Source organism: Oncorhynchus mykiss, chromosome 7 (assembly GCF_057628025.1).
Source record: "Oncorhynchus mykiss isolate SJ-2025 chromosome 7, ASM5762802v1, whole genome shotgun sequence".
Classification (NCBI taxonomy): Eukaryota; Metazoa; Chordata; class Actinopteri; order Salmoniformes; family Salmonidae; genus Oncorhynchus; species Oncorhynchus mykiss.
The window spans coordinates 26279318-26306094 of NC_143028.1; the positions used below are offsets into that span (position 1 = coordinate 26279318).

Sequence of the window (26777 nt, forward strand, 5' to 3'; positions counted from 1 at the left end):
TCATTCATCCTGCTGCTTGGCTGTAGATTTCCTGCTGTCATGGTGCCGGTATCCCCCCCATTCATTCATCCTGCTGCTTGGCTGTAGATTTCCTGCTGTCATGGTGCTGGTATCCCCACCATTCATTCATCCTGCTGCTTGGCTGTAGATTTCCTGCTGTCATGGTGCCGGTATCCCCCCCATTCATTCATCCTGCTGCTTGGCTGTAGATTTCCTGCTGTCATGGTGCTCGTATCCCCCCCATTCATTCATCCTGCTGCTTGGCTGTAGATTTCCTGCTGTCTTGGTGCTGGTATCCCCCCCATTCATTCATCCTGCTGCTTTGCTGTAGATTTCCTGCTGTCATGGTGCTGGTATCCCCCCCCATTCATTCAGGCTGCTGCTTGGCTGTAGATTTCACGTCATGGTGCTGGTATCCCCCTCCATTCTTTATAAAAAAAATGTTTACCCCTTTTTCTCCCCAATTTCGTGGTATCCAATTGTTGTAGTAGATACTATCTTGTCTCATCGCTACAACTCCCGTACGGGCTCGGGAGAGACGAAGGTTGAAAGTCATGCGTTCTCCGATACACAACCCAACCAGCCGCACTGCTTCTTAACACAGCGCGCATCCAACCCGGAAGCCAGCCGCACCAATGTGTCAGAGGCTACACCGTGCACCTGGCAACCTTGGTTAGCGTGCATTGCGCCCGGCCCGCCACAGGAGTCGCTGGTGCGCAATGAGACAAGGACATCCCTACCGACCAAGCCCTCCCTAACCCGGACGACGCTAAGTTCCCTAACTCTAAATCAATATATTGCTTTAACTGATTCTGTTGTCCTGATCACATCCTTGGGCAGCACAATCATCACTTCTTGCTGATTTATGTATCCTCTGTATGTATTATTGTTACTGTAATTTAATTATGCCAATGTGCTTTCATTAATTGAAAACCCTTAATCTATTTTATGAGAATTTGTAAGATTCTTGATCGCATAAAATAGACGGAGACCAGTCTTTCAATAATAGGTAACAGAATCTATTCTCGGAGCGTGCTCCCACTTTACCACGAGCAACAGTTTATATACAAATCATGACGTCATTTCATTGTTTTAACAGAATCCCCTCCTCTCGACCGGGACAAAGTGAGGTGAAAAGTTAATTCTAACTTACTAACACACTCCCAGGTAACTTTTGACCCCTCAACATTATCGATCACCACTGAGCTGACATTTCTAATTAACAGAAAACCTAGGAATGCACTCACTGTCTTATCTAAAAACCCCAGAGCTAAGTTTATGTAGGTTCAACCATAGGTTAACGACCTTATGTGTTTACACAGTCCACAACCCATTAGTTTCTTCCTAGTTGTAATGGTGTTCATTAACTTTAATTACTCCTTGTCCGTGTCACACAATCCCATCGTATGAACTCATATTGTTAATCAGATATAATAAAACAGAGTATAAGTTTACTTAGTTACAGTTCCATTTAAAATGATTTGTTCAGTCATTTAATCATAATTTTACCAACAATTATGTATGAAGCCTTGAACGTACAGGTCCCTCCACCATTGCCTCCTGCCTCCCGTCCGGCTGATGACCCATCCCGTGCCCCCCAGGACCCACCCCTTGCCGTCCTGGACCAGGCCCACCTGAATTCATCCCAGGCTCCTGTCCTTGGGGCAAAGAGAAGAAGAGGAGGATGTGCCCCGGCTGTCCTTCCTGCCTCCAAGGCCTGTCCAAGAAAGTGCTGAGGTGAATAAAAAATAAATAAATAGTAATTGGATATTTATATTGGGTCGAACTGGAAAGTTAATCTTCCAATTCTAGTAATTTTAACTCTTTCTTTAACTCCTCTCTCTTAAATGTAGCTGCTGCTTCCAGAGAGCTGGCGGGAAACTCTCAACAAGGAGCAGCAGCGATGGATTGGCAGGAAGCTGTTTACCAGGAGCAGGTCCCAATTTCATCACAGACTTGCGTCCATGGTGGTACCCTCCCCAACCCCGGCCGGTCTACAATCAGCCATCCGCATCACCCGACCCCTTCTTTGCATGTACGCTGTTCCTCTGGATGCCCGTTTGTATGTGGGCATTCAACCACCCTCACCAAGGCTGTGCTGTACAAGACTATCCGGAGGGTCTCGGACATCAAGGATTGGTATCTCCTGGCCACTGAGTACCTGGAGTGCCCTCGGTGTAAGAAGAACGTGGTGGGCTGATTCTGAACTACAGGTAAGTGTGGAAATGCAATTTAAATTTTTATTTTCAGTGTTCATAAACACAATTAGAATGAATTGTAGTAGTTTTTGTTCTTTGTTGTAGTAGTAGTACAGTACAATTGAGTAGACTAAATGTCCCTCACCCTTTTCTCACTGCCCCTCTCTCCAGGTGTTCCTGTGACCTGGCGGTTGTGGGAATGCTGAGGGAGTGCACTTTGGGGAACATTGTCACTCAGCTATACACCAAGCTGTGTGAGGGACACAGCGAAGCCTGGATGCGGCGGTCTAAACAGTACCGCGGCGAGTGCAAGCACTTCCTTGCCTCGTGCGCCATCCGGCCACAGTTCCCACCACTACCAGAAATGCCAGTGGTGCCCTCACCCGTCTGGCTGCTGACCGTGTACAGCATGGATGTGCTTTTGTGGCTTGACAAGGTGAAGGCCAGGGTCACCTCTGTCTTTTGGTCCATCTTAAAGATGGACTCCAAGAAGATGGTAACACTTGTCACACCATTTGAAAGTATACCATACTTTCATCCCTCTGCAACCCACTGACGCTCTCGCTCTTTACAGGTGACCAAGAAGCTCGCTGGTTACGCTTCGGACACGGGTGCTTGGGCCACAAATTGTGGAGAATGAACACAGGCATGCCCTCAACTGTGTCCTCACTGCTGGTGAGGGCGAGGGCCTACTAGCCACGGCGGCCGGCCTTATGAAGCGGTACCGACTCGCTGGGATACCAGCCCCCCTCCCCCCCAGCTCATGTACGTGGACCGGGACTGTTGCTCCAGCAGGTCCAAGACGGTTGCCATGTTTGGGCTCCCGAGTGGCGCAGCAGTCTAAGGCACTGCATCTCAGTGCTAGAGGTGTCATTACAGACACCCTGGTTCGAATCTAGGTTGTATCACAACTGGCCGTAATTGGGAGTCCCATAGGGTGGCACACAATTGGCCCAGCGTCGTCTAGGTTTTGAGTCTCATAGCAAAGGGTCTGAATACTTACAGTGCCTTGCGAAAGTATTCGGCCCCCTTGAACTTTGCGACCTTTTGCCACATTTCAGGCTTCAAACATAAAGATATAAAACTGTATTTTTTTGTGAAGAATCAACAACAAGTGGGACACAATCATGAAGTGGAACGACATTTATTGGATATTTCAAACCTTTTTAACAAATCAAAAACTGAAAAATTGGGTGTGCAAAATTATTCAGCCCCTTTACTTTCAGTGCAGCAAACTCTCTCCAGAAGTTCAGTGAGGATCTCTGAATGATCCAATGTTGACCTAAATGACTAATGATGATAAATACAATCCACCTGTGTGTAATCAAGTCTCCGTATAAATGCACCTGCACTGTGATAGTCTCAGAGGTCTGTTAAAAGCGCAGAGAGCATCATGAAGAACAAGGAACACACCAGGCAGGTCCGAGATACTGTTGTGAAGAAGTTTAAAGCTGGATTTGGATACAAAAAGATTTCCCAAGCCTTAAACATCCCAAGGAGCACTGTGCAAGACATAATATTGAAATGGAAGGAGTATCAGACCACTGCAAATCTACCAAGACCTGGCCGTCCCTCTAAACTTTCAGCTCATATAAGGAGAAGACTGATCAGAGATGCAGCCAAGAGGCCCATGATCACTCTGGATGAACTGCAGAGATCTACAGCTGAGGTGGGAGACTCTGTCCATAAGACAACAATCAGTCGTATATTGCACAAATCTGGCCTTTATGGAAGAGTGGCAAGAAGAAAGCCATTTCTTAAAGATATCCATAAAAAGTGTTGTTTAAAGTTTGCCACAAGCCACCTGGGAGACACACCAAACATGTGGAAGAAGGTGCTCTGGTCAGATGAAACCAAAATTGAACTTTTTGGCAACAATGTAAAACGTTATGTTTGGCGTAAAAGCAACACAGCTGAACACACCATCCCCACTGTTAAACATGGTGGTGGCAGCATCATGGTTTGGGCCTGCTTTTCTTCAGCAGGGACAGGGAAGATGGTTCAAATTGATGGGAAGATGGATGGCGCCAAATACAGGACCATTCTGGAAGAAAACCTGATGGAGTCTGCAAAAGACCTGAGACTGGGACGGAGATTTGTCTTCCAACAAGACAATGATCCAAAACATAAAGCAAAATCTACAATGGAATGGTTCAAAAATAAACATATCCAGGTGTTAGAATGGCCAAGTCAAAGTCCAGACCTGAATCCAATCGAGAATCTGTGGAAAGAACTGAAAACTGCTGTTCACAAATGCTCTCCATCCAACCTCACTGAGCTTGAGCTGTTTTGCAAGGAGGAATGGGAAAAAATGTCAGTCTCTCGATGTGCAAAACTGATAGAGACATACCCCAAGCGACTTACAGCTGTAATCGCAGCAAAAGGTGGCGCTACAAAGTATTAACTTAAGGGGGCTGAATAATTTTGCACGCCCAATTTTTCAGTTTTTGATTTGTTAAAAAAAGTTTGAAATATCCAATAAATGTCGTTCCACTTCATGATTGTGTCCCACTTGTTGATTCTTCACAAAAAAATACAGTTATATGTTCATGTTTGAAGCCTGAAATGTGGCAAAAGGTCGCAAAGTTCAAGGGGGCCGAATACTTTCGCAAGGCACTGTAAATGTGATATTTCATGTTTATTTTGAATACAAAATAAAACTGTTTTTGCTTTGTCATTATGGGGTATTGTGTGTAGATTGATGAGGGGGGAAAAAAACTATTGAATCAATTTTAGAATAAGGCTGTAACGTAGCAAAATGTTGAAAAAGTCTAGGGGTCCGAAAAGTTTCCAACTGCACCGTCGTCACGTGTTGCTGAAGAAACCGAGGGTGATTTCCGAAGAGTGGCGAGGGGATCAATAAACCCATCAACTTCGGAACACACTCCTGACTTGAGTGATGCAATTCATGTTCCACTTTTAAATAATAAAACAATGAAATTCAGATTAACAAATTCCCCATGCCGCTTTATAATTTAAACCTCAGTAACAGTTAAATGTTTGATTTGGGAGGTATTTCATCTGTTATGTGTCAAGTCACGAAATCAGACAAACAAATGCATGTAGAATATAATCAGGCACGCATCTCCATGATTTTGTAAGAAATTGTGCAAATTCGGGATATCCCTTCGCTCTGAAGCCTGCAGCCTTGGTCGAAGTGGCTGATGGTCTAATCAGCCCCTACACCCTTGAGAATTTTCACTCCCTCAGCTTTGGGACACTTGTGCAAATGGCGCAGGTGAGCATGAAAGCGCAAATGGAGAGCCAAGGGAAGGGGGTGATTTGGATTCAACCATAGACAGAGGGTCTGGAACATTTGAGAAGGGAGGGCCTGCAGGGGCTAAGGATTGACCAGAAGGTCGGCTCTTAATTGATCAGCTGAAGTCATCTACTGCTATGGATTCAAATGGGTGATCCAGTAGGTTACTCCAGAACAGGTTTCCAGTGTGCTGCACTGTATGCTTCCAAACAAAAAAAAACTCAAAAGCCTGTAATCTAGTCATCATTCATAGCCACTCATTCAACAAATGGAACATGATGCGTTTTAAAATCACCCTGGTCTTTAATATCATGAAGAAAAAACAAATACAGAAACATATCAAAACAATTATAAAATTATAGAAGAAAAATGTTGAACAAAATTAGTGCTGTCAAATAAATACTGTATATGTACACATAAAAATGGCATACATGAACATTCATGCTGGATCACATTCAACAAGCAGAGTGTTCAACGAGAGTTCAGATAGTGAGGAATCCAGATCATATCTAATTTTCACTGGGTAGAGGGTTATCAGAGTACATTTTTCTCAGATAACACTCCAGTAAACAGGTGTCTTATCCCGATATATTTTTACTATAGTATTGCAAATAGTGACAATGCAGTAGTTAGGCCCATCAGATATCCATTGAGAGAAGAGTGCCAACTTACCAACATGTTGTACACAGTTTTTGTAGGACAAAGTGTTAAGTGTATTAGTAAAACACAAAATAAAGGGTTTTGTTCATTAGGCACTAAACAAGAAGACAACATAATGGAACAGGTGAACTACTTGGACAATAAGAAATGCATTATATGTTTTACACATTTTCAGTTGCGCGCCCTAATGAACACGACCCAGATGTGGAGGCTGTTTCTTCCAGTAAACCCTAGATTGACTGACAAGCCCCTGTGTTTTTCATGTTCAAGCAACACCCTCTGCTGGTAAACAGCCTAAATGCAGAACTGTCTGGTTCCTGTGTGCTCCAAGTACCCAAAGGCTCACATCTCTCAAGTCATATGCTTGTTTTCAATGAGTGACAGCAATTCCTAAAAGCATAAGAAAGGAAATCCAGGAAAAAAACTATGACCAAATTAAGCAAAAGAAAAGGACAAGCAACATCATCACCTACCCGCCACAACAAGATTTGTCACCTACTCACTGGAGCGACAGAGCATGGAAAGAGCAAAAGGCATCCATCTTCCATCCCACCCTCTTCAACTCCATGTCTGCTCCATCCATAATTTCTGTACCAGAAGTAACTTCAGATACACTATGGCTTTGGTCTATGGGGGTGGCAGGTGGTTGGTTGGTTGGTTGGGTGGGTAGATGTTTGCTTAAACGTAAGACCTCAGAAATAAGAACTCAAAGGGTGGGGTAATGTTCAGTGTCACTGACAGTCAGGTATGGGTCTGTCACCCATGTCCCATCCCTGCCTGCGTGCGTGTGAGAGTTTGACGTCTACTTGAGAACCAGAGTGGCCTCGCTGCCGTCTTTCCTCTTCAGGTACAAGCCATGGGTCAGGTGGTGCTCTCGCCGCAGGTACGCATAGAAGTAGTCCGACACCAGCAAGATCTGAGAAGAAACAAAGTAATATCCATCTGTGATTAGTTGAATTTCAACAGTTACAGGTACTGTACTCCCATCAAACTGATTTCATAGCTACAAGCTACAGTGGGGCAAAAAAGTATTTAGTCAGCCACCAATTGTGCAGGTTCTCCCACTTAAAAAGATTAGAGAGGTCTGTAATTTTCATCATAGGTATACTTCAACTATGACAGACAAAATGAGAAAAAAAAAATCCAGAAAATCACATTGTAGGATTTTTAATGAATTTATGTGCAAATTATGGTGGAAAATAAGTATTTGGTCAATAACAAAAGTTTATCTCAATACTTTGTTATATACCCTCTGTTGGCAATGACAGGTTAAACGTTTTCTGTAAGTATTCACAAGGTTTTCACACACTGTTGCTGGTATTTTGGCCCATTCCTCCATGCAGATCTCCTCTAGAGCAGTGATGTTTTGGGGCTGTTGCTGGGCAACACGGACTTTCAACTCCCTCCAAAGATTTTCTATGGGGTTGAGATCTGGAGACTGGCTAGGCCACTCCAGGACCTTGAAATGCTTCTTACGAAGCCACTCCTTCGTTGCCCGGGCGGTGTGTTTGGGATCATTGTCATGCTGAAAGACCCAGCCACGTTTCATCTTCAATGCCCTTGCTGATGGAAGGAGGTTTTCACTCAAAATCTCACGATACATGGCCCCATTCATTCTTTCCTTTACACGGATCAGTCGTCCTGGTCCCTTTGCAGAAAAACAGCCCAAAAGCATGATGTTTCCACCCCCATGCTTCACAGTAGGTATGGTGTTCTTTGGATGCAACTCAGCATTCTTTGTCCTCCAAACACGACGTGTTGAGTTTTTACCAAAAAGTTATATTTTGGTTTCATCTGACCATATGACATCCTCCCAATCTTCTTCTGGATCATCCAAATGCTCTCTAGCAAACTTCAGGCGGGCCTGGACATGTACTGGCTTAAGCAGGGGGACACGTCTGACATTTTGTCTGTCATAGTTGAAGTGTACCTATGATGAAAATTACAGGCCTCTCTCATATTTTTAAGTGGGAGAACTTGCACAATTGGTGGCTGACTAAATACATTTTGCCCCACTGTATATTATATATTTCATCTTATATAACCTGTAAATTTTAAACATTGCAACATAAAAATTCTGGGAGCATCTCCAAACCATGTGTGGAATGGTTAGGCCTTCTCCTTTGAAATGATGTAATCTCAGGCAAAGTCAACCTGCATACTATCAGAGAAATTTGAAATATATGTCAGCCAAAGCGGTCAGCTAGCAAAACTGACCAGGTTGATCTCAGATTGTTTCTCTCAAAACTGACAGGCAGGTTTACTCACAACTACGAAAACAACATATTTTGACAGATCCGTTTTTATAAATAGTCTGCTCAAGTGTATAATTGATCAGACTGGGAAGTCTCTGAACAGGCTTCATCTGGGAATCCTTCCATAATAGTCCAAATGGCCAGAGTTGTGTGTGAACCTAAGAAGTGCCTTGTTTTGTTCGAACCAACACCGTCAAATTACGAATGACTCCCCAAGACACCATTATTGTCATTTTCTGCTCCGGACATGAAAATAGAGTGTTTGTTCAGTCTTTGCGGATCCTGCTTATGTCCTTAGCTGAGAAGACCAGGAAGAAAAGTCTCAATGGACTAAAATGAGCTATTTTATCCCAAAGCGTCTTACACCCAGTTTACCGGCCTCTCCATTAAACATGGTTAGACAGTGATATCATAGTCATACTCTGACAGGTAACCCAAAACCTTGGTTTCTACAGAATGTTCCAGAGCAGATGAATTAGTGAAGGACATGGCAGAGGACAAACAGTCCTGCATTCCGGTCCCCTCTGTAACTAAGTCTTCGCTCTGTATTACCATGATTTCAACTCCAGACAAGGGATTTGTGAGTGTTAGCTGACACTGAAGGAAAAGATATCTGCGGTTGTCAAACGGCAAAGTGGCTGCCGTTTATTTAGAATGTCTATCTGTGAGTTTGGGAAGGTCCCCCAATAAGTCTACTTGTTTTACTGCCTCCACTATTCATTATAGGTGACATCATAAGCCTCTTTTACATACAAACTTGACAAATTCTGGTCCGTAGCCAGACTCACTGTATCACTGATCTTGGTGAGATGCCCCAGGGGTGCCATTTGGGTATAGCAGGCTGTGGCAGTTAACATACCCTAGCTGAAGACCAACAATGTTAAATATGATACTACTAGCATTTCAATCCCAAGGAAAAAGACTTGGCCATACCCAACTGATGGCCCGTGCGCCAAATTTGGCCCAAGGGCAGTTTTATTTGGCCCCCAAAGATGAGCAAAAAATAGTTTTATTGTTGGACATAAGACTTTAAAAACACCAGGAAATATTTTAATTTTAGAAATCTGTTTCTATTCCCACATATAAGAGAGAGACACGTGATTGTATACAAATGTAAGCAAGGTTTGACATGATTATGTTTTAGTCAAACATATCTGTTTCGGTTTCATGCGGTCAATTTGCAGTCTACAAATTATTTGTAATTATGTTTCGGCCCTCCGACCATCCGCTCAAGAAAAAAAATGGCCTGCGGCTGAATCTAGTTGATGATCCCTGCCCTAGGATTAGCAGAAAAATACACTAAAGTTGCCTGTCCCTTTTGCTAACTTACCCTTTGCTGCCTATGCCAGCCCACTCACCTGTGCCACATTGAAGAGCAGTGTGATGGCGTAGTAGAAGTTGGAGTTGGCGCTGCCAGCGTAGATCCAGAGGTGCCAGAGGACGGGGAACAAGGCGGAGCAAGCCAACAACACAACCGACACCAGAAATATATTTCTCAAGACTGGAAGAGACAAGGAAAACAAATACATCAAATAAATGGACAATATACAGTGTACAAAACATTAAGAACACCTTCCTAATATTGCGTTGCACCCCCCCTGCAGTCAGAACAGCCTCAATTCGTTGGGGCATAGAGTCTACAAGGTGTCGAAAGCAATGCTTCCCACAGTTGTGTCAAGTTGGCTGGATTTCCTTTGGGTTGTGAACCATTCCGAGACACACGGGAAACTGTAGTGTGAAAAACCCAGGAGCTTTGCAGTTCTTGACAAACCGTTCAAAAGGCACTTAAATATTTTGTCTTGCCCATTCACACTCTGAATGGCACACATACACAATCCATGTCTCAATTGTCTCAAGGCTTAAAAACCCTTCTTTAACCCGTCTCCTCCCCTTCATCTTCACTGATTGAAGTGGATTTAACAAGTGACATCAATAAGGGACCATAGCTTTCACCTGGTCAGTCTCACGGGAAGTGCAGGTGTTCTTAATGTTTTGTACACTCAGTGTACTATACTGAACAAAAAGACAAACACAACATGGTCCCATGTTTCATGAGCTGAAATAAAAAGACCCCAGAAAGGGGGTCTCTAAAATGTGCATTATTGTCAACACAACACAATGCCACATATGTCTAAAGTTGAGGGAGTGTGCAATTGGCATGCTTACAGCAGGAATGTCCACCAGAGCGGTTGCCATAAAATGTAATGTTAATTTCTCCACCAACGTCGTTTTAGAGAATTTGGCAGCACGTCCAACCAGCCTCACAACCACGTGTAACCACGCCAGCCCAGGAACTCCACATCCGGCTTCTTCACCTGTGGGATCGTCCGAGACCAGCCACATATGGGCATATGTTACTGACAACGAACACAATTGCATTTTATTGTTGCCAATTTGAATACAGAGATACTGTGACAAGATCCTTATGCCCATTGTTGTGCCATTCATCCGCCGCCATAACTTCATGTTTCAGTATGATAATGCACGTCCCCTTGTTGCAGGAATCTGTACACAATTCCTGGAAGCTGAAAATGTCCCAGTTCTTCCATGGCCTACATACTCACCAGACATGTTACCCATTGAGCATGTTTGGGATGCTCTGGATCGACGTGCATGACAGCGTGTTCCAGAGTAGTGGGACAACATTCCACCTCATCAACTCTATGTAAAGAAGATGTTTCGCTCTGCATGAGGAAAATGGTGATCACACCAGATACCGACTGTTTTTTTGATCCTCGTCCCTACTTTAAAAAAAAAAAGGCATCTGTGACCAACAGATCTATATTCCCAGTCATGTGAAATCCATAGTTCCATAGGCCTTATGAATTAATTTAAAATGACTGATTTCTTTATATTAACAGTAAAAAATATATATTGTTGTAGTTATGTTATACTCAGACATGATTCAAACAGTTTTAGAAACTTCAGAGTGTTTTCTATCCAGTACTAATAATAATATGCATATATTAGGATGTGTGACAAAGTAAGAGGCAGTTCAGTTTGGGCACGCTATTTATCCAAGAGTGAAAATGCTGCCCCCTACCCCAAACAGGTTAACAAACTATAGTTTTGGCAAGTCGGTTAGGACATCTACTTTGTGCATGACACAAGTCATTTTTCCAACAATTGTTTACAGACAGATTTCACTTATAATTCACGGTTTCACAATTCTAGTGAGTCAGAAGTTTACATACATTCAGTTGACTGTGCCGTTAAACAGCTTGGAAAATTCCAGAAAATTATGTCATGGCTTTAGAAGCTTCTGATGGGCTAATTGACATAATTTGAGTCAATTGGAGGTGTACCTGTGGATGTATTTCAAGGCAAACTCAGTGCCTCTTTGCTTGACATCATGGACAAATCAAAAGAAAATCAGCGAAGACCTCAGAATTGTTTTTTTGTAGACCTCCACAAGTCTGGTTCATCCTTGGGAGCAATTTCCAAATGCCTGAAGGTACCACGTTCATCTGTACAAACAATAGTACGCAAGTATAAACACCATGGGACCACGCAGCCGTCATACTGCTCAGGAAGAAGATGACGTTCTGTCTTCTAGAGATGAACGTACGTTGTTGCGAAAAGTGCAAATCAATCCCAGAACAGCAAAGCACCATGTGAAGATCCTGGGGGAAACAGGTACAAAAGTATCTATATCCACAGTAAAACGAGTCCTATATCGATATATCCTGAAATGCCGCTCAGCAAGGAAGAAGCCACTGCTCCAAAATCACCATAAAAAAGCCATACTCAGGTTTGCAACTGCACATGGGGACAAAGATCGTACTTTAGGAGAAATGTTCTCTGGTCTGATGAAACAAAAATAGAACTGTTTAGCCATAATGACCATCGTTATGTTTGGAGGAAAAAGGGGGACGCTTGCAAGCCGAAGAACACCATCCCAACCGTGAAGCACGGGGTGGCAGCATCATGTTGTGGGAGTGCTTTGCTGCAGGAGGGACTGGTGCTCTTCACAAAATAGATGGCATCACGAGGATGGAATATTATGTGGATATATTGAAGCAACATCTGAAGACATCAGTCAGGAAGTTAAAGCTTGGTCGCAAATGGGTCTTCCAAATGGACAATGACCCCAAGCATACTTCCAAAGTTGTGGCAAAATGGCTTAAGGCCAACAAAGTCAAGATATTGGGGTGGCCATCACAAAGCCCTGACCCCAATCCTATAGAAAATGTGTGGGCAGAACTGAAAAAGCTTGTGCGAGCAAGGAGGCCTACAAACCTGACTCAGTTACACCAGCTCAGGAAGAATGGGCCAAAATCCACCCAACTTATTGTGGGAAGCTTAATGAAGGCTACCCGAAACATTTGACCCAAGTTAAACAATTTAAAGGCAATGCTACCAAATACTAATTGAGTGTATGTAAACTCCTGACCCACTGGGAATGACGAAATAAATAAAAGCTGAAATAAATCATTCTCTATTATTCTGACATTTCACATTCTTAAAATAAAGTGGGGATCCTAATCCACCTAGCTATCTTAAGACGAATGCCCTAACTGTAAGTCGCTCTGGATAAGAGTCTGCTAAATGACTAAAATGTAATTTAGTGTTCTAAAAGGATTTAAAAGAAAATATATATTTTCCTCCTTTTTACATAATGGTGGCGGTCTAAAGAAATTCCCATAGGAACCCAGTCATTTTTTCATCTTGGATACAAGGAGAAATCTGAAGTCTATCTATCCACTGATGTAAATATATCCCCTGTCTGATTCCCAGTTCGTCCACTAGATGTTAGTTAGAGATCAAATCAAATTATATTTGTCACATGCTTACTTACAATCCCTTAAACAACAATGCAGTTTAAAAAAATAAGCGGTAAGTCCCCCCAAAATATTTTTGTTGTTGTTGAAAAATAAATACTTAAAGAGCAGCAACAAAATAACAATAGCGAGACTATATACAGGAGGTTCTGGTACAGAGTCAATGTACGGGGGCACCGGTTAGTCAAGGTAATTGAGGTAATATGTACATGTAGGTAGAGGTAAAGTAACTATGCATAGATAATAAACAGAGAGTAGCAGCAGCGTAAAAGAGGGGGTGGGGGGCCAATGCAATGGGCTCCCGAGTGGCGCAGTGGTCTAAGGCGCCACTACAGACCCTGCTTTGATTCCAGATTGTAAAACAACTATCCGTGATTGGGAGTCCTATAGGGCGGCGCACAATTGGACCAGCATCGTCCCGTTTAGTAGTTTGGCCGGGGTAGGCTGTCATTGTAAATGAGAATTTGTTCTTAACTGACTTGCATAGTTAAATAAAGGATAAATAAAATTAAAATATGCAAATAGTCCGAGTAGCCATTTGATTAGTTGACTTGGCGCTTCGGTACCGGTACTCGATGGTGCAGCTATAGAACTTTGAGGATCTGGAGGACCCATGCCAAATCTTTTCAGTCTCCTGAGGGAGAATAGGCTTTTTCGTGCCCTCTTTACAACTGTCTTGGAGTGTATGGGCCATGAGAGTTTGTTGGTGATGTGGACAAAAAGGAACTTGAAGCTCTCAACCTGCTCCACTACAGCCCCGTCACATGACGTCTCTTGGCCACTTGAAACCAGTTGTGTCTGGTTTGGGTAGTGAGTCAGTGTGACAAAATGGCTGAATGGATTTTCAAGCCTAACATCTTAAAATGAGGGCAATCAGGGCTGTTAAGTTATGGAGTTTGTTTTTTTGAATGACAGACGAGGAAACTTAAAAATCGTCTTTTCCCATTCACTCTTCCTATTATAAACGATGAGCTAGATCAACGGCGCATGTGGAGGATGCATACAAGTTCATGTGGATGGAGAAGGAAATGCATTGCTTTACAATGACCCTGCATACTAAATGTTTGCACTTTTGGTGACCTACATTGCATACAGTATTTGACCATAGGGCGATTTATTTCATGAGCGGATGGTCAGGGGTCCGGAACATAATTACAAATCATTTGTAGACTGCCGAATTGACCATAAGAAACATAAAAATTGGTTTGATTTCCAAAAAGGACTCTACCTTTCAAACAATGTCACTTTCTATTTTCTGACAAAACATTTTTGGGGGGTAATCCCCAAACTCAACGACTGAGATAACATGTTAATGGATTCAGGTATGTTAGCGCTAAAACAAAAAAAAGTATAGCCAGAACCAAGATAGGGAAACACCATCCTAGACCACTTTGGAGGTTTACCGATCCGTAAGAACCAGATGTTCACTCAATTTATTTCTGTCAATGAGCCAATTTCAGGTCTTGCTGAGCGCAAACTTGAACGTTGTGAAAATTCTGTGCAACTTCCAGTGCACATTTACTGTGAACAGAGGCTGTACCCACTTTAAGTCACCGTTTTAACAGTGGCCAAGTAGGCTACAGTGGCCATTTGACCAAAATGTAGGCCTACCAGAACCTCTTCACCTGACTCACTTTTTCAAAGACATAATTATCGTAGGAAACAATCACTCCCCCATTGCTGACGACAAATAATCTAACTCGGCTAATATCTCACTAACTAGCAAAGGAAATTAACAAAATGTGCACACATAGCTACATGCAGCTCTTGCTTTGACCTCAAAACAAGCACATCTAATCATCACCACAGCTGTAAACACAGTCCAGTTCAAAGTAAATGGCACAGATCCATATATGACAAGGGTCAAGTTGCATATAGGCCTACTGCAGCTCTAATTAGTTATGCTGCACCGGTCTGTGTAGTGTACGGCTGAGTCAAGCCCAATAGACTCATACTCGGATGCGTTCTGCCTACAACAAAATCTCTTGCATAGTTTGCTTTGTTTCGGTATGTGGCATAGAAATGGGCCAATATTGCTTTGATTCCATCACAATTGCCACAGTAAAGGGAAATGTTGATAACAAATTAACAGAGAAACTAACAGACTGACTGAGAAAACTCTAAAAAGTTGAGTGAAGTTCAATCTTGTGCTTCTCTCTGTGGGCTGATATTTCTTCTGCGCTCCACGTGAAAGTGCCGGGGGAGCTGTGTGGCAGTCTCGGGCTACTGCGATCACACGCACAGCTTAGAGAGAACATGGCTTGCAATCCAGGTCCTCTACATCAGAAAACAATGAAGGGGTCGGGGCCAAGCGTAGGACCTTCTCTGTACTTGGGTGTGTTAAGAGGAAACTGAAGTAGTGGCGTAGTAAATTCAACTGATCATCAACACCTCGATTAGATGAATCAGGTGTTAAACTGCTCAGCTGGGACAAAACCTGCAGTACTGCGGTTGAGGATTACTGCACTATAATATTAGGGACTCACAATGTTAAGGAGCACACACTCCATGTCCAACGTCATCTGTCGTGGCTGAACGACGACATGAACATCATACAGATGGCGGGTTTTATACTGTATTGGCAGGATAGAACAGCAGCCGGGACTCTAACCCGGAAGCTTATAAGAAATCCCGCTATGCCCTCCGACGAACCATCAAACAGGCAAAGCATCATTAGAGATCTAAGATTGAATCGTACTACACCGGCACCGACGATCGTCGGATGTGGCAGGGCTTGCAAACTATTACAGACTACAAAGGGAAGCACAGCCGAGAGCTGCCCAGTGACACGAGCCTACCAGATGAGCTAAATTACTTCTATGCTTGCTTCGAGGCAAGTAAGACTGAAACATGCATGAGAGTATCAGCTGTTCCGGACAACTGTGTGATCACGCTCTCCACAAGGCCAGACGGATTACCAGGACGTGTACACCGAGCATGCGCTGACCAACTGGCAAGTGTCTTCACTGACATTTTCAACCTCTCCCTGTCTGAGTCTGTAAAACCAACATGGTTTTTATTTTTATTTTTATTTCACCTTTATTTAACCAGGTCGGCCAGTTGAGAACAAGTTCTCATTTACAATGTTCTCATTTACAGTGCTACAAAAACAGAGTTACACATGGGATAAACAAACGTACAGTCAGTAACAATAGAAAAATCTATGTACAGTGTGTGCAAATGTAGTAAGATTAGGGAGGTAAGGCAATAAATAGGCCATAGTGGCGAAATAATTACAATTTAGCATTAACACTGGAGTGATAGATGTGCAAATAGAGATACTGGGGTGCAAAACAGCAACAACAACAAAAAATAACATGGGGCTGAGGTAGTTGGATGGGCTATTTACAGATGGGCTGTGTACAGTTACAGTGATCGGTAAGCTGCTCTGACAGCTGATGCTTAAAGTTAGTGAGGGAGATATAAGTCTCCAGCTTCAGTGATTTTTGCAATTTGTTCCAGTCATTGGCAGCAGAGAACTGGAAGGAAAGGCGGCCAAAAGAGGTATTGGCTTTGGGGATGACCAGTGAAATATACCTGCTGGAGCGTGAGCTACGGGTGGGTGTTGCTATGGTGACCTGTGAGCTGAGATAAGGCGGGGCTTTACCAAGGGTAGTGCGTACGGCCCAGTACATTACTGGAGCCAAGCTTCCTGCCATCCGACCTCTATACCAGGTGGTGTCAGAGGAAGGCCCTAAAAAAAATCAAGACTCAAATCAAAGACTCCAACCATAGACTATACTCTCTGCTACCGCACGGCAAACGGTAACGGAGCGCCAAGTCTAGGTCCAAGAGGCTTCTAAACAGTTTCTAACCCCAAGCCATAAGACTCCTGAACAGCTGATCAAATGGCTACCCAGACTATTTGCATTGCCCCCCCCCCCCCCTCCCCCCTAGTCACTTTAATAACTTCACCTACATGTACATATTACCTCAATTACCTCGAGTAAAACTGCATTGTTGGTTAGGGCATGGAAGTAAGCATTTCACTGTAACCATAACTGATTTAATGAGACATTCGCAGTTTCACTGTACTGGCCGTGTGTACTTAAACTTGCATGGCTTAACCTTTGAAACAAAGATGGTGAAATCTGTAAACCCAAGAAATAGCCATTTCCTTCAGTACGTGCTACGAATGAGAAAAACGCAAATGTTCCAAAGATGCAGTCCCTTCAACCTTTAAGCATGGGAATCTTCACCCCCAAAAAATTTGACTACTTTAAAATAAAAAGTACAATAAAGCCTCTGAAATCAGGCCAAGCGCCTTTTGTTTAAAAGGTTAAACAAATATATACAAATAAAACTATCATAAAAATAGCACATGAAATACATGAAGCTAAAAGAGAGCAGGTCCAACTTAAGGGCATCCTGATCATCTGCTTTCCAGAGCCCACTCTGGTCTGTGTGGTTGTTGTATTTGTGTACCTGTTGTATTCGGCACGACAAATAACATTTGATTTGATCTAATAAACATGTTTACAAAACTCTCCTTGAGATCAGTAGGTACAAAAAGGAAGAAAGCGCTTTGAAAAGTGGGGAGGTCCTATCTAAACTTGTCCAATAAGTAATGCTTTTGTTCATCTTCTGTTGCAAAACAGTTTGCTACTGTGTGCCCTATCGAACACAACCCAAGGGTCATGGGAAGGAACCATAGAGAATGATAGCGGCCAAAGGCCATATTAGCATGGGCAGCTCCATTGAGGGCTTCCACCATTTTAATGTAGTCAACTGGGTGGGACTTCCAACTTCATTGGCTGATCCCTCCTGGTGACTCTGTTGGAATCATGTCCAAACAGGTCATCAGGAGGGATCAACCAATCGTGAAGAAGAAAATTGACTACTTTAAAATGCAGACAGCCTCAATGGCGCTGCCCATGCCGTCTCAGACACTATAATGGCACAGATACAAAAATAAGTCCTCTATCTATCTCTATGGAAGGAACCACTCACATCTGTATAGGTGGTTCCATGCAGGCAGGAAGGCCATGTAGAGGGCGATGTCGCCCACGGTGGGGTAGGACTTGAAGATGGAGATGATGGCAATCTGCATGAAGATCAGAAAGATCGGGTGCTCCCTGGGACAGAGAGAGGACAGCAGAGTGTTACTATTGTACGGCAGCAATTTTAAGACAAAATCATCTACAGGATGCATAGATGTCACTCGTTTAGATAGGATACATTATATACACACAGATGTGGTCTGTGTGGCACAGTAGAGCATAGCTGTTATAACAATGCTGGGGCCACCCATACCAAATGTATGCATGCACTACTGTAAGTCGCTTTAGATAAAATTGAATGTGCATTAATATACGTTAATACATGATGTTTGTTATGTTCTATGTTCTGGTTCAATGATCAAGATGAATACCAAAGAAAGCTCAGACTAGACCTATTCACCAAACTGGGTTATGCAGCTGCAAGAAAACCATACAAAGTCTCAAGCAACTGTGTTTATAACGTCACACTTGGCCCCCCATCCCAACTAGACCCCCCTTTTGTTTCAAGGATGAACAATCAATCTCTGTTGCTGGGCAGGTGGTGCTATCATCCAAGCTTGAGTCCGGAACCTTCATACTCCTCAACGCCTCTCAAGTCTTCTTATCAGACAAGAAAGGCCTCGAGTTAGGGGAGTACACATTATTGCAGTCTACCGCTGTCCACTAGATAATTACTATACACAAAGAGCTTACACCTAACACTACTTTCTATCCCTAATAATATATAAAAGTTCATTCCTATTAGGAGTATATAATGGTATAAAACAGTAAAGATATAAAATGGTAATTTACGATCTACCAGCTCTAACTCCAGACATATGGCTCCTATTCAACCCTAATGGAATCATTCTTGCCCTCAGAGATAGGCTCCCTTTGTACTTTCCTTCTACCCAAATACAATAAACAGAGCATTCCATCTAACACATAACACTAGGCTAATTATACAATTATAAACAGGTTAAAATGGGCTCAAGTCCATATTCAACAATAATAATATACATAATAATACCCAGGAACATCAATGGAAATTATATCCACTGAAATGGAAATTAATGTATACTGAAATAAATATATAAAGCACAACATGTGAAGTGTTGGTCCCATGTTTCATGAGCTGAAAAAAAGATTACAGCAATGTCCCATATGCATAAAAATCTTATTTCTCTAAAATGTTGGGCACAAATTTGTTTACATCCATATTAAATGAGCATTTCCCCATTACCAAGATAATCCATCCACCTGACACGTGTGGCATATCAAGAAGCTGATTAAACAGCTTGATCATTACACAGGTGCACCTAGTGCTGGGGACAATAAAAGGCCACACTAAAAAGTTGAGGGAGTGTGCAATTGGTACGCTGACTGCAGGAATGTCCACGAGAGCTGTTGCCAGAGAATTCAATGTTTCTTCCATAAGCCGCCTCCAACGTCATTAAAGAGAATTTGGCAGTAAGTCCAACCGGCCTCACATTGCAGACCACGTCTAACCGCGCCAGCCCAGCAACTCCACATCCAGTTTCTTCAACAGTGGGATCTGGTGATGAAACTGTGGATTTGCACAACCGAATAATTTCTCCATAAACTGTCAGAAACTGTCTCAGGACAGCTCATCTACGTGCTCATCGTCCTCACGAGGGTCTTGATCTGATTGCAGTTTGGCGTCGTAAACGACTTTAATGGAGAAGTGTGCTCTCCATGGATGAATCCTGGTTTCAACTGTACCAGGCAGATGGCAGAAAGCGTGTACGGCGTCGTGTGGGCGAGCGGTTTGCTGATGTCAACGTTGTGAACAGAGGTGGCAGTGGGGTTATGGTATGGGCAGATAAGCTACTGGCAATGAACACAATAGCATTTTATCGATGGCAATTTGAATGCACAGAGATACCATGATGAGACCCTGAAGCCCATTGTTTTGTCATTCTTCCGCTGCCATCACCTCATGTTTCAGCATGATAATGCAAGGCCCCATGTCGAAGGGATCTGTACACAATTCCTGGAAGCTGAAAATGTCCCAGTTCTTCCATGGCCTGCATACTCACCAGACATGTCACCCATTGAGCATGTTTGCAATGCTCTGGATCGACGTGTACGACAGCGTGTTCCAGTTCCCACCAATATCCAGCAACTTGGCGCAGTCATTGAAGAGGAGTGGAACAACATTCCACAAGCCACAATCAACAGCCTGATCAACTCTATGCAAAGGAGATATTGCGGTGCATGAGGCAAATGGTGGTCACACCAGATACTACCTGATTTTCTGATCCACGCCCCTACTTTTTTTTTTAACATTTCTGTGACCAACAGATGCTTATCTGTTTTCCAGCAATGTGAAATCCATAGATTAGGGCCTAATTTATTTATTTCAATTGAGTGATTTTCTTATATTAACTGTATAGTAAAATCTTCGAAATTGTTGCATGTTGTGGCGATTTTTTTTCCCAGTATATTTTCTAGGTCTGATTTGACTGGTCAGAAAAGTTTGGTTTGATGAGTAGAAGAAGTTGTACCTCTGTTGTTACACGGCAACAATCCAGGTGCAAGGTGATCACAACGTAGGCAAACATGATACATAAACATGATACATAAAACAGCTTGAAGCTTACGCAACTGTAAAGATTTGCAAACAAACCCCAACTGTGTTAATCTTATAATAGGCCTCAAAACAGGTCCAACTGTGTAACCTTACGTAACCATTGTAGACTGTGGGGCGGTGTTAGCTCAAATACACTGTTTGTTAACAAACAAATACATACATTTGACATAATTGCAATGACCACAATCAGGTTTAATAATTCTAAGTAATCTACATTGTGGTTACTAATTCATTAACCTGACTATTAACTACCACACAAGTGGAGGTATAATATCCACTTCATAGAAAGGAGACCAAACACTTGGGTGACATTTTCATCCGTGCAAAAAAAACACCATAAACCTAATAATTGCAATCGGGCCATGTGATCTAATTTAAAACTTTTCTTCAACAATGTGCATTATAAGGAAGCAATTATTTAACTAGTTTATTGAACTGAGAAATGCCATACATTGAAGAAATCTTTTAAATTAAAATCAGACTGCCAGATTATAATGAGGTTTACTGTATTTTCTCCCCACAGAACTGTGCTCTTTTTAATCACGAAAACAACTCCCTTATTCTCACTATACTGTGAGTTAAAGAGAAGAGGGACTCACTTTAGCTTGATGGAGAGTGGAATGGTGTAGAAGAACACGTTGATCTGAAAGACGCAGATGAAGAAGAGGCGGAAGTGCTCAAACATCTCGGCAAAGAAGTACCAGAAGAGGCCTATGTTGGGGGTTAGGTCTGGAACGGAGAGGCTGGGGGGAACACATAAAGGAAAGTTGTAGATTCTCTCAATCATATTCCGAAGACACCTATTCATAACAGATTTACGCTGATTAGTGAATCCTCAATGCACAAATGAACAGTAATTGTATGCTAAGGTCTACAACAACAAGCTGAAAAAAACTCCCTTAGTAAACGTTTCCATCAGGGTTGGGGTCAATCCCATTTCAATTCGGTCAATTCTTGAATTGAAATGACCCCAACCCTGGTGTCACTCACATGAATCCATAGACGGAAGACAGGAAGTCCCAGGAGCTGAGCAGGAAGAAGGACAGACAGACCATGACACATAGGCTGCCCAGGTACATGAAGGTGTACTGCGTTGTGAAGAGCCAGAAGCTGGATCTTTGCCAGTTCACTGGGATGTACAACCTCTGTGGGAAAGATAGAAACATTAGGGAGAGAATTAATGTTGCAAATGCTTAAAAATCACAGGCAGAATGTATCTAACATCTCAGAGTAGGAGGGCTGATTTAGGATCAGTTTTTCCTTTTATCTAGATCAGAATGAATAAGGTAACATGGACACAGAAGACCTGATCGTAGACTCATGTTCTACTCTCCTTAATTTGCACTGATGTGGAAAAGACTTGAAAGGTGGAAGCTCATTATTAGGCTGCCTGTGACCTGTTCAGTTCTTACAGATCAGTACAATGAAGTAGACGGGACAAGGATAGGACAGATTTTTTAATGTTCACCAGGGGTGCATCTCAATAGTCCAACCTGGCCACATCTCTGTGACTCCTTCAAGTGCAATGAACTGAAAGCATAGGCTAGAAGCCATATTGTGGATGCCAATCAGCCTGTACTTGGGCAGGTGAAAGTTCTCATGTCTATGCATATAAAGGAAAGGCGACAAGGGGAGGAAGCCACTTTGGACTATAGCGATTGACCACATATCACTATCCACGTTTCAATCCGCAGGTCATAGTGTATTAAAAAAACAAAAAAAACTGCTGTGATGAAATAGGAAGACTCTGTATAATTTCAGAAATGTCTACAGAATGTTATTTTTGTGTCGGTACAACTAATTATGCTATAAACTGCGGTGGAAACGATGTATTGGACAATTGTTGATAGAATAACCTTGCCTGGCAAGCCAAACGATACGCCACACCTGTGGAACAGGTTCTAACCGGTCTGACCGGTCCCAGAAAATGATGGGTTGGGCCATTGCCAAAACACCCGTGAGTAAAGCGGTGTTTTAAAAATGCGTCATTGGTTAGAGATGATACAATCGCTGATTACTTTATTTTGTACAAATCCCCTCATTTTGACGTCACCACAAACAACTTAAAGGGTGGCAGTCTCAAACTGAAGTATGTAGCGAACATAGAGTGACAGAAGAATTCAGTTTAGTCGTCAGGCAAAGATTAACCATCACGTCGAGGTAAATTTGCAGTCGCACGATGCTACACTACATGACCAAAAGTATTTGGACACCTGCTCGTCGAACATCTGATTCCAAAATCATGGGCAATAATACGGAGTTGGTCCCCCCTTTGCTGCTATAACAGCCTCCACTCTTCTGGGAAGGCTTTCCACTAGATGTTGGAACACTGCTGCAGGGACTTGCTTCCATTCAGCCACTAGAGCATTAGTGAGGTCGGCACTGATTTTGGTCGATTAGGCCTGGCTCACAGTCGGCGTTCCAATTCATCCCAAAGGTGTTTGATGGGGTTGAGGTCAGGGCTCAAGTTATTCCACACCAATCTCAACAAACCATTTCTGTATGGACCTTTCTTTGTGCATGGGGGCATTTGGGGTGGCAGGTAGCCTAGTGGTTAGAGCGTTGGGCCAGTAACCAAAAGGTTGCTAGATTGAATCCCCGAGCTGACAAGTTAAAAATCTGTGGTTCTGCAAATGAACAAGGCAGTTAACCCACTGTTCCTAGAACGTCACTGTAAATAATAATTTGTTCTTAACTGACTTGCCTAGTTAAATAAAAGGTTGAATCTAAAAAATAAAAATACACTTAAAAAATTGTCATGCTGAAACAGGAAAGGGCCTTCCACAAAACTGTTGCCACAAAATTGGAAGCATAGAATCATCCAGAAAGTCATTGTATGCTGTAGCATTAAGATTTCCCTTCACTGGAACTAAGAGGCCTAGCCCGAACCAAGAAAAACAGCCCCAGACCATTATTCCTCCTCCACCAAACTTTGCAGTCGGGCAGGTATCATTATCCTGGGGACCACTGATCCCTGTCGCAAATTGGATGGAAACGTTGTGAAAAGTGAGGCAAACTTGAGTCTTTCAGCTGAGTGATACGAACGTACCTGTAGTAGGTATAGCAGTGCCGGGGCAAATAGTGTGAGGGGGTAGATTGACTGGTATGTCGCCAAGGCCAAGAATATCGCACTCATCAAGGAACTTCCTTCAATATCAGAGAATAATTTAGTTATTGACACGACAAGCAAATACATGGTTTGGTTCACACCAAAATAGTTTTTATTTTGTCATTTGTTGCTGTTCACATACCTTTTACTGTACAGAGAATGAAGAGTGCGATGACTGCATTGTTAAGCCCGCAGGTTGACTTTGCCACACAGGAGAGGATAGTGAAAGGGTTCAACAAGTAACTGCAGAGTGAGAGAGCGAAAACTAAAGGTCATCATTAAGTTGTAAACACTTTGTTTACCAAAACTGGCAGACACCAATAGGTGTCAAGGTGTAATTGAATGTTGACAGAGCTGTTCTTTAAGCTGACTATGTTGAGCCAGGTGGAGTAGGGTGAAGTTAACCCTGGATTTTGATCTAGTCAGTTTTGTGTTTTCCCCTCTAATGGTTAAGGTTAAGACTGGGGAAAGTAAGCTGATCCTAGATCTGTGCCTTCTCTGGTACTTACAACATGGCCACTTTCAGAGGGATGTAGTACATCTCTTTGGGGGTGCGGATGAGCTCCAGGCAGTCCAGAGGATAGCGCTCAGCCTCCAGGGCGTACTTCTGTTTCCTGAACTGGAGCAGAAACACACACCCCACTAGCCGTGTCACTACACCAAGTCTGTGTTGTTCCTGAACCCATTATGAAACAGCAAAGTCAAAAGTCTCTGGGATTCTTCAATATTGCAGTCGACTGCCGACTGACTGATCTACAAATCTCTTTGCATCATAAATAACTACTCACTATTATATGTAGATCAGTCACAATTTACCAAAAATGCGTCACTGATCTGATGCTCTCGGACACCCAATCCCAGGGTATCTTGAAACATCAAAAAGACGCCACACCACCCACCCTGTTAAGACTAGACAATGACTGTGAAGGAATACTCCTGCCACGTTCAACTTTAGTAAGTTTGTTTGATAAGTGAAAATGTGTTTTGTAGTAGAAGACAAAATATAGCCAGGACGTGATACTCCTTTCAGCATTTCCTGTTGTTTGAATTCACTGCACACTTGAGGAAGTGACTCGACTTATCAGACCCCTGTGTTTGTCACAACAGCTGACAACCAAATACGGGGGCGGCTAAGCAAACATTTAGCCTATGTTCTAAAATAGTAGGCCTATGTAGCAAATAGGCACAGTAAATACTTTTAGTAAGCAGTATTTATTAGGTCACAAACCAAGGCTTGTTGTTCCTGTACCCATAATGCAAGTGAAATGTCTAACACCCAATCCCAAGGCACCTTGAAGCACATTTTTAGGTCATGCAGACATGCATAATATCCCATGACACTGTACATCATCATGATCGGCATTATATTTATTTTGGCATTATTTGTCACTTACCACAGTCTTGTTGTAGTCCTTCACTGCTAGGTATAGTGCCACCGCAGTGAGTGCATCTGCCATCTATGGGGCAGGTTGAGAGAGGGAAGATAACACAATTGATGGATGTATGGATGGATTTGACCTTTGGGAATCAAACTCAAATTCTGGTTTCTCTGTAGCATCTATTTATGTTCCAGCTAATTGTCTATGAGCAAAACTAGCAATCAAATTACACTGGACCCTCAATTTGATACAGGTATCAAATTGTATAGTGACATAATAGACAGTGTTATTACTGAATAAGTATATTTATTAAAGGTTGCACTCACCATAAACACAATCTCTGCATAATCACTAACAAAGTGAAAGAAATATATAATGAGGGGCGTCTGAAAGAGATAAGATGACATCATGATTATACCACTTTGTGAATGTATTAATTTATGAAGCAACACATTGTGATAGAATGTTACTCGTTTAATGGAATCGAGAGGGGACTGACCTCATGGAACACATCCCCTGCATACGGAGATACTCCCAGGTCCAGGAGAGCCAGGCCTTCCACAACTACAAATAACAAACCATAAAATATCATCAACCTATGGAACCAAAATAATGTATAGCCTGTTGTGTCCACATTGTTCTCAACCATGATAGCTGGGGCTAGTACTTTTAAGTCCAAAAACTGGTCCTGAACATTTTACATTTTGAGTGCAATATCAAAATTAAAGCCAAATCTATATAAGCTATCATAAGGCTTGACTTGCACTAGCTGACTAAACTCCGACAGTTGAGTCAGCTAGACTTGCACAAGCTAATGTACTGTCTGGTTAATAATTAATATACCGCCCTGTCATTCCGTTTCTACAGGATATTGAGGTTAAAGCCAATAGATAAAGGGAACAGCAGCAATTTACATTGCAGCATGTATTAGAAAATACTGCAAACATGCATGAATCACTGTTGCAGTAGCTACCCATCCTTGCTTCTTGGCTTTTTAGCTAGCCTTCCATTGATTGCCATTCCAGAAGGCATCAAATCAAACGTTATTGGTCACATAAACGTGTTCAGCAGACGTTATTGCGGGTGTAGCGAAATGCCTGTAACTGCAAATACCATGCATTGGCAGCTAACTAGCTTTGATTACTCTCTGGCTTCCCATGTATTTTACTATATTCCTTTGTGGAATCACTAAAACTACCAATACTAGAACTCTCAATAACACTTTTAGTGGTGCAGTCCAACCACCTATCTAGGTTTGCATAGCAAGCTAGCCGAGCGGGGTCATCATACTGACAAGCAAGCGCAAGACAAAACAGCAGCAATTCCCTACAAAGATAATCAATAAAACGCCTACCTCTTTTCCAGGCATTTAGTGGAGATACTACCTCAACTCTTTCTGGTATTAGCTCAGCTAAACTTGATCTAAATAACACTGCTCTTATTGTTACAGCTACAATTAAAAGCAGGGTTAAAGGAGCTGCCATCTTTGTTGGGAGGAAGAAGCCATCAGCGGCTCGTCAGCAACACTAACAAAGTAAGTCCG

The 26777-nt window shown here is 42.6% G+C and overlaps 1 protein-coding gene and 1 long non-coding RNA gene across 4 annotated transcripts; one reads left to right on the forward strand and one right to left on the reverse strand.

Moving 5' to 3' along the window:
- Window positions 1–2103: 2103 nt before the first annotated feature.
- On the forward strand, window positions 2104–4875 carry LOC118965379 (uncharacterized). The gene is made up of 3 exons (XR_005052705.2): window positions 2104–2213; window positions 2370–2634; window positions 2773–4875. It is a non-coding gene; the product is annotated as an uncharacterized LOC118965379 (long non-coding RNA).
- An 865-nt stretch (window positions 4876–5740) lies between these two features.
- LOC110527652 (GPI-anchor transamidase component PIGU) lies at window positions 5741–26777 on the reverse strand. Of its 3 annotated transcripts, XR_016497163.1 has the most exons (13): window positions 26589–26764; window positions 25734–25798; window positions 25561–25620; window positions 25250–25312; window positions 24365–24474; window positions 23998–24098; window positions 23796–23893; window positions 21737–21891; window positions 21346–21489; window positions 18104–18228; window positions 10539–10687; window positions 9731–9873; window positions 5741–7033 (listed from the first exon to the last, which is right to left on the reverse strand). XR_016497163.1 is itself a non-coding variant. In XM_021609066.3 (12 exons), the coding sequence occupies exons 1-12, from the start codon at window positions 26716–26718 to the stop codon at window positions 6920–6922; spliced, it is 1308 nt and encodes a 435-aa protein (XP_021464741.3). In that variant the 5' UTR covers window positions 26719–26777; the 3' UTR covers window positions 5741–6919. The 3 variants fall into 3 exon arrangements, 2 of the variants coding, with proteins under 2 accessions (XP_021464741.3, XP_090096710.1); XM_021609066.3 differs by lacking the exon at window positions 10539–10687 and having other exon boundaries at window positions 26589–26777; XM_090240584.1 differs by lacking the exon at window positions 10539–10687 and having other exon boundaries at window positions 25561–25585; window positions 26589–26762.